At 33.7% G+C, this 7,795-nt stretch overlaps 1 protein-coding gene across 2 annotated transcripts in view; it reads right to left on the minus strand.

Annotated features, from left to right (window-relative positions):
• Nucleotides 1-7,002, minus strand: part of LOC134790945 (zinc finger protein Gfi-1b) — a 91,375-nt gene extending 84,373 nt beyond the window's left edge. The window contains exon 1 of one of the 2 annotated variants that reach the window (XM_063761966.1): nt 6,839-7,002. In XM_063761966.1, the coding sequence (XP_063618036.1) occupies nt 6,839-6,968 (130 nt within the window). In that variant the 5' untranslated portion in view covers nt 6,969-7,002. The remainder of the gene's footprint in view (nt 1-6,838) is intronic. The other variant, XM_063761965.1, reaches the window with a different exon arrangement.
• Between the last annotated feature and the right edge of the window lie 793 nt (nt 7,003-7,795).

The raw sequence follows: 7,795 nt of genomic DNA on the forward strand, positions 1-7,795 counted from the left end.
CCTCGACGTGTAGTCGACTGCCAAATTAGGTTTCCATCCAGAATGACGGATCGGCCGGTAGGGATTACATGGCGAAATCAGGAACTATGGAAGTTGGAATACTTTTTACACTGCTGGTCGACATTTTATTTTAGTAAGCGGTTTTTAAAAAGTTTTAAAGGCGTTTTATTATATGAAAATTAAGATGTGATATCTTAAAGCGAGGTTTAGACTAGCAAAAACTTGCTGCATGCTATTTTCATTAGGTACCTACATTGCGGTATCTGATCAAACATTTCAGTTCAGTTTACCTTAGTAGTTGGCAGTGTAACCTAAATTGCATGCAAGTTATTGGTAGTCCAGGCTTCGCTTAGCAATTTTTACTTAAATTTGTGGAGCTCTTCATTCAGTTCCTTTTATTAGACATACAGTTCCTTGAATGGGTCAAACACAAATCTGTGTTCGCGTCTTTCCTGTAGACATACACGAAAGTTAAGCGCTATAAAGGTTAATTTTCTTATTTAACCTTTATCCACGTGAAAAGGTACTCCTTTTATTTAAAGAACTATGATCATTACCTACATGCCCACAAGCTGTTAACTATTGCCCACAGGAGATAAAAATGTACAGTTCGCGCGAACACACTAGTTTTCTCTCCTGTGGGCAATAGTTAACAGCTTGTGGGCATGTAGGTAATGATTTTATCATAGTTCTCTAAATAAAAGGAGTACCTTTTCACGTGGAAAGGGTTAAATAAGAAAATTAACCTTTATAGCCCTTAACTTTTGTGTATGTCTACAGGAAAGACGCGAACACAGTTTTCTGTTTGACCCGAATGTAAAAAGTTACAATTTAAAGTGCTCCGTAAAAAAATTTGTTCACGGAGCACTTATTGGATCACTTTATGGTACTGTCAAATATATTACGTATATTTTAGGGCAACCATCGCGCTAACTATTCATTTAGGTAATATAAGTATTTTATAACATAACATGTCGGATACATTTTGATTTAATTTTATATTACAGAAAATAATAATAATTTGTTACCTAATAAGATTGTGTTGTAACAATGTTAATTAATCAAACTTAAGTTTTATCCAGTTTCCGGTTGATATTTAAATAGTTAATTGACTTATTTTGATATAAATTCGGTAACTATTTCCGTTTTCCTGTTTGTAAGTTATCGAACTTACTATTCTTATAATGAACCATTTTTTTTCATTTCCTTACCAATAATCTAAGTAATTTAGAGATTAGAGTGTTCATTATACTCTAGTATGATGGAATAAGACCGACGTTGTAAATATTATATAATAAAATGTACATACTACATTATTTTACCATTAGAAAGATGGTAAACAATATTGACGAGACTTTTTATTGAAAAACACTTTTGAAAAATAAGTCACAGCAAGTAATGTAACAATTATAGAACATACAGGGATCGGATACCGGTATTTTTTGTATGGAACGAAAACGGTATTTTTTTGTTCTTTGTTAATTATTTCATTTCTAATTGAGCAACCTAATAATACGAAGTCGTAACCTAAATACAAAAATGAGTCCTACATTTCGAGTTTAAAATAATTCCAAAAATATGGTTACGTATTTCGATGTTTTTGAAAAAAAACCGGTTCCGATCCCTGAGAGCATAACTATAATATGATAAATGATAATTTACATTATTTTGGTATCATAAATACTACTTATAGTTAGGTTCCTGCTATTTTTTAAAGCGTGTTTCAATATACGCTTTATTAATATATAATTAATATTAGGTATAATATTATCGATTTATACAAAATTTTTAAATAACAAGTATAATTCAATAAAATTTTCTAATTTTGTAATCAAAACTAATAATAAATTCAGACATAATAGTACATTTTAGATTTTGAGCTAATAGAGCATTTAAATTAGGTAATTCTAATCATATTCACCTATTATTACCTCAAATTATCCATATGTACGTAATACATTCAATTATAATTAGTAATTACCAGGTATATTTTAAGAAAAACCTGTAAATTGTTTACCATTTGTACATTTACCAGAAATGAATAATAAATATCTATGTGGTTTAGGCGCTATATTATCACATAGGCTAAATTGACCTTATCTCAATTTTCAGGTAAAACTGCCGTTTTAGGTATAGTTCGTAGCTTCCTAATAGAGTCCGACTGCTAATCCTATTGTCTATTGTTAAGTAAAACCGCACGTGCTACTTACCCGCAAAAAAGGGTCTTAATTATTCTATTTGGCACCTGAGCGCGGGCTAGTCCAACGCTCAAAAAACCAGTGTAGTTGCGCTCTCCGATAACGCGCCTTTGTTACGCATTTCGATGACACATTAAATTTTAGACTGGTTCTGTAGCGTTCGACTCGCCGGCACTCAGTAACCGAAGTACTGTAATTTTTATGCAGGTGGTTGTGGCACGTGGCTCGTGCGGTTTTACTTAACAATAGACAATAGGATTAGCCGTCGGGCTCTATTAGAAACCTACGAACTATAAGTATGAAAGTAGGTTTGTACAGTCACCTGCAATATTATGTTACACAACGACGGCCGCAAAAATATCTGACACGATCTTGTTTGTTGAGCCATAAGAGCGTGTCACATATTTTTGCGGCCTTCGAAGAGTAACATATTATTGCAGGTGACTGTACTTGAAAATTTAAATTGTTATCACTTGTACATTTACCACATGAAATGAATAATAAAAATAAATATCCATGTGGTTTAGGCGCTAAATTGTCCCATAGGATAAATTGCAATTGTATCCCTTATCTCAGTTTTCAGGTAAAATTGCCGTTAATAGGTAAGTATGAATATGAATAAGAATAAGAATAAGAAAGTTTTTATTGTCCACTGTGCAGGTATACATATAGATGTAAGTAGGTTTGTACTTGAAAATTTAAATTGTTATCACTTGTACATTTACCACAAAAATAAATAAGTATGTGGTTTAGGCTGTAAATTATCACGGGATAAATTGCACTTTATTCCCTTATCTCGGTTTTTATGTAAAACTATCGTTACTATGTAGGGAGAGTTAGACCAAGAAAAGTCTGCAGATATTTTGACAGCACATGCAGTGCAGGTGTTATTTTAAACGTCAAACTTCTATGAAATTATGACGTATAAATAACACTGGATCTGCGTGAGCTATCAAAATTGCAGACTTTCCTTGGTTTAACTCTAGGTACTTGTATCATCATCATCATCATCATTCAGCCTATATACGTCCCACTGCTGGGCACAGGCCTCCTCTCACTCGCAAGAGGGCTTGGGCTATAGTCCCCACGCTGGCCCAATGCGGATTGAGGACTTCACATACACCTTTGAATTTCTTCGCGGATGTATGCAGGTTTCCTCACGATGTTTTCCTTCACCGAAAAGCAAGTGGTAAATATCAAATGATATTTCGTACATAAGTTCCGAAAAACTCATTGGTACGAGCCAGGATTTGAACCCGCGACCTCCGGATTGAAAGTCGGACGTCTTATCTACTCGGCCACCACCGCTTCACTGGTACTTGTATACCACCTACCTGAAATTTTAAATTGTTTATTACTTGTGTATTTACCACATGAAATGAATAATTAGGCACTAAATTATCCCATAGAATAATTTGCACTTGTATCCCTTATCATCAGCCATACCCCAGATTTTTGGGTATGGGAATGTTTAACACTAACCAAAAAAAAGGTATAAAATGTAAAAAAACCGGACAAGTCCGAGTCGGACTCGTCCACCGAGGGTTCTGTACTTTTTAGTATTGGTTGTTATAGCGGCAACAGAAATACATCATCTGTGAAAATTTCAACTATCACGGTTCATGAGATACAGCCTGGTGACAGACAGACGGACAGACGGACTGACGGACAATGGAGTCTTACTATTAGGGTCCCGTTTTTACCCTTTTGGTACGGAACCCTAAAAACAGAACTACTATTAACTATTTCCAATTTATTTTGACAAATGATGAAATGATGTCTAGGCAGCTAGAGGATTAAGTTTGAATAAATAAATAGTTATTTGTTTTACAAGGGGGCAAAGTTGTTGTTTAACCGCTCGCTCGTGCTAATATTGATACCCGAGCAAGCGAAAGATTCCAAAATTGAACCACGAGCGTAGCGAGTGGTTCGAAAAGTGGAACCTTGAGCGTTGCGAGGGTTTCAAAGCACGAGGGTTAAACAAAATTTGCCCCCGAGTAACACACAAAATTTTTCACCACACCAACCCGAAGCAAATATTAAATGTAAATTATCAAACAAAATCAAAACAAATCACATCCAAATGAATGTTATTTAATATTTATCATCCAAAATCATCATTTAAAAGTCAATTCTACCAGCAAACATTAGAAAACAACTCAAAATTTGCATTTGATTACTTTGCCTCACATGTGAATAAAATGCAACTTTGCTATCAGTTTTTGAAGTGCAAACTAAGCCTTTCCGAGCTGGTGTGGTGAAAATCATATTTTCGCGCACATAAAATGACGCAAACTATCACAACGTAGGTAATTTGATACCTCGAGATTTCAATAAAAGCAACCACAATTACTTATTAATATATAGAAATCTCATTAAAATCAATGTCAGCGGTCGATGTTCGACCACAATCCGATTAGTCGGGATCGGATGGCCTGCCCCATTATATCTCCTTCGATATTAATTGTTTTTCGCGTAATCTTCTAAGCGAGATTTTATATAACTTGTATTTATGAAGTTAATCTTATTGTCTTTTTAATTGTAGGAATTAAGAGCTGTGTGTCTGTCAAAGAATATGGCGTCCGTGTAATATACTCTGAACGATATTGAATCAAATTATGGATTGGTCAAAGGCAGTCCGATACTAACATAGGTTCTTAGCGCCAATTACCCCTTCCCACTAACCCGGGGTTAACCGGTTAAACCGTTAACCCAGTGACAAAATGTACTGGTAACCATGGTTACTCCAGGTTTAACCGTCTAACCCCGTGTTAGTGAATGGTGCAAGTGGCCCGTAGATTCGTTTTAAGGTGTGGTTACCAATTCCGAAAGGGTTATCATAGGTATGTCAGATAACAGACAGGTGGTTATTAGAATCTCTTTTTACTTAGGTAAAGGTAGGCTAGGCAAGATTAGGTTTAAATTTAGTAGAGATTAATTTCTAATGTAATTTCCATTAATTATTCAGTGCCTATGGTACAGAACGAGACGTTTTCATGTTTTCCTTACATCTTATCAAAGATGTTTTATTTTATTTTACCGATAACTTTATTTTTTAGAAACTGTAAGTTGTTCATTATGTTCAAAAAGGTCATCCTATTAATTTCAACCTTGTGAATTAGTGAAGATGGTATTATAGCTATTTGTATGTGTTACTTGTTATTATTTGTTAATATTAGTGGTAGCCATAAACATTAGAGAACAATGTCATTGTTTATAAGATAATATCTCGAGTGCTAAACGGTCAGCTTAAAAAGTTTCAACTATAAATACTGCCGGATAAAAAACCGTTTTGACCGATTTTGAATTTATAATTTACTGATCTAAGTAATAAAAAATCTACATTCCAAATACTTTTTAAGGGCTCCTTCCTACATTTTTAAATTGAAAAAAGTATCCAATGTGTGGCCCGCCTTAGCGCTACCAATTTCAAATCGACGATCAAAAGAATCGCGCAAAGGGGGAGCTGGGGTAAAAAGAACAACACTCATCAGGTGCCGAGATGAAAATTGGAAATTAAAATTTCAACTGCATTGGGTATCAGGGCACAAAGGAACTGGTATCGGTATTAGTATCGGACTGCCTTTGACCAATTAGAATCCTTGTGGGGTTATTTTTTTAAATTTATGTTGGAAGCGATAATATTTTTTAAGTTGTTTTTTTATCCACTGCGAAAAATTATCGAATTTAATAAGCAGGTTAATAAGAACTAAATAAGTATTAAATTTAGTCTTATATTCCATATGGTTTATCATTTGTAGGTATTTAATTTTTGTATCAATAATATAGCAACATTAAATATCATAATATTGTTTTTGGGGAACAATAATTATATGTATATCTAATTACGTATTGTTTTTGTTGCACATACTATTAAAATTTTATACCTAATATATTCGGCAGTTGCGGCGCAATCGTTATTCATCAAATAAGATAATGAAATCAGATTATATTGCGTGAATTTAGGTAAAATAATATTAAGATGATTGCAATTATGTGACAAAATTTATTTTTGTAATATTTGCCGCTTTTTAAGATAAAAAGTAAAATTGATACAATTTTACATTAAATGACACGTAGGATACTGTCTTTTAAATATTATAGTTCTTAATACTACATACATTAGTACCTATATTATAGTAGATGTAAATTGCATGTGCCTACCTATCACTTATGCTGTACCTAGATACGATGGTGTTGGTGGGTATCATGATTCAGATTAAGATTGTGTAACAGAAACCTAATGATAAGCTAAGCCGCTTAAAGTTAATATTTCCTGAATTATACTTACTAAACCATTTATTACAAAATAAACATGATATCATCAATAAAAATCCATGTTTTAAAATTTTACAGCCTTATTTTGATCTGTCAAAAGATTGTTTACGGTATTATGGGACTCACTGTATTTGTGCAATAAGTATTAAGTTCAATAACGTGTATAAAACCAATTTCCGTAAGAACAATATTCTTAAAACTTTAAGTATTTACCCATTAATTTGGAATTTAAAGCTTACTTAAGAAAAACAAAAGCTTGTTTACATGAATTAAGTCTTCTTAGAAATCTGTCATGTGAATTGCTTTTAGAGGTTGTAGTAAAAATTAAATTTATGTACTTATTTAAGAAAAAAAAAACTTACCCTTCGGGGTGACAACTCTAAAGGCGCTATTGGAGCCACTTCTCGGCGACTCCCTAAGGCTGCCGCCAGGTGAGCCACTCCTCACCATAGAAAAGTCCAAGGGCATCGGCGGCATTGCACTTACTTCCATCGTCCCGGTTAAAAAATTAAAAAAACATTACCACAAAAACTTCCAAATTCGAAAACCGAACGGCGAACCGCGGAGCGTGCGAGCGCTCCGGAGAGCTAATGTGTTTTAAACCAGTATCACACTCGACGCGCCTTTAACTTGGTTTTAGCGTGTTTAAGGTTGAGAATCGTTGGGATTCGCTTGAGATTTGAGCCTTATCGGCGGCTAGAGGCGTGGTTTGGATGGCGCCGCCCACCGTCCCCTGACGCCATGTGTCCGGAGTGACAATCACTTTGTATAGGTAACGCAATAATATGATTCTTGATGGATTTTGTGCGAATGCATTTACCGTAGCAATTTAATACGGTGTTTTCTGTATGTGGACTCTGAGATGGCTGGGCGGTGCTTATGTGGTTGTTGTGTTTGTTGTTGTCGAGTTAGATAAATTAATGGCTTTGTGTTTGTGAATTAACTTATATGGAAAATGATTACTTATAATTAGTTTGAAAATTCGAATTAAAAACGAAAATAGTTAGAAAATGTATACACAATTAAATAATAAGAAAATGCAAATAGTTATTTTTTAACATTACATAGAAGATGCATTTATTTTTAATGGAATAAATATTTATTAATTAAATTTAAACCAGGTCTCCGAGACTATAATGTTTTATTTTTATAGCGATTTAGGTAATAAAAACTAGCTTTTGTTATAATTATGATTTTCATACATAAAAAAACATAAAAAATAGGTATACGTTTATTCAACATACCTAACAGTATAGGCACCTGCATAGCTATTAACTCACATTTATAGACGGGTCTAACGCGAATTTTATTCAATTACA

Source organism: Cydia splendana, chromosome 5, assembly GCF_910591565.1.
Source record: "Cydia splendana chromosome 5, ilCydSple1.2, whole genome shotgun sequence".
Lineage (NCBI taxonomy): Eukaryota > Metazoa > Arthropoda > Insecta > Lepidoptera > Tortricidae > Cydia > Cydia splendana.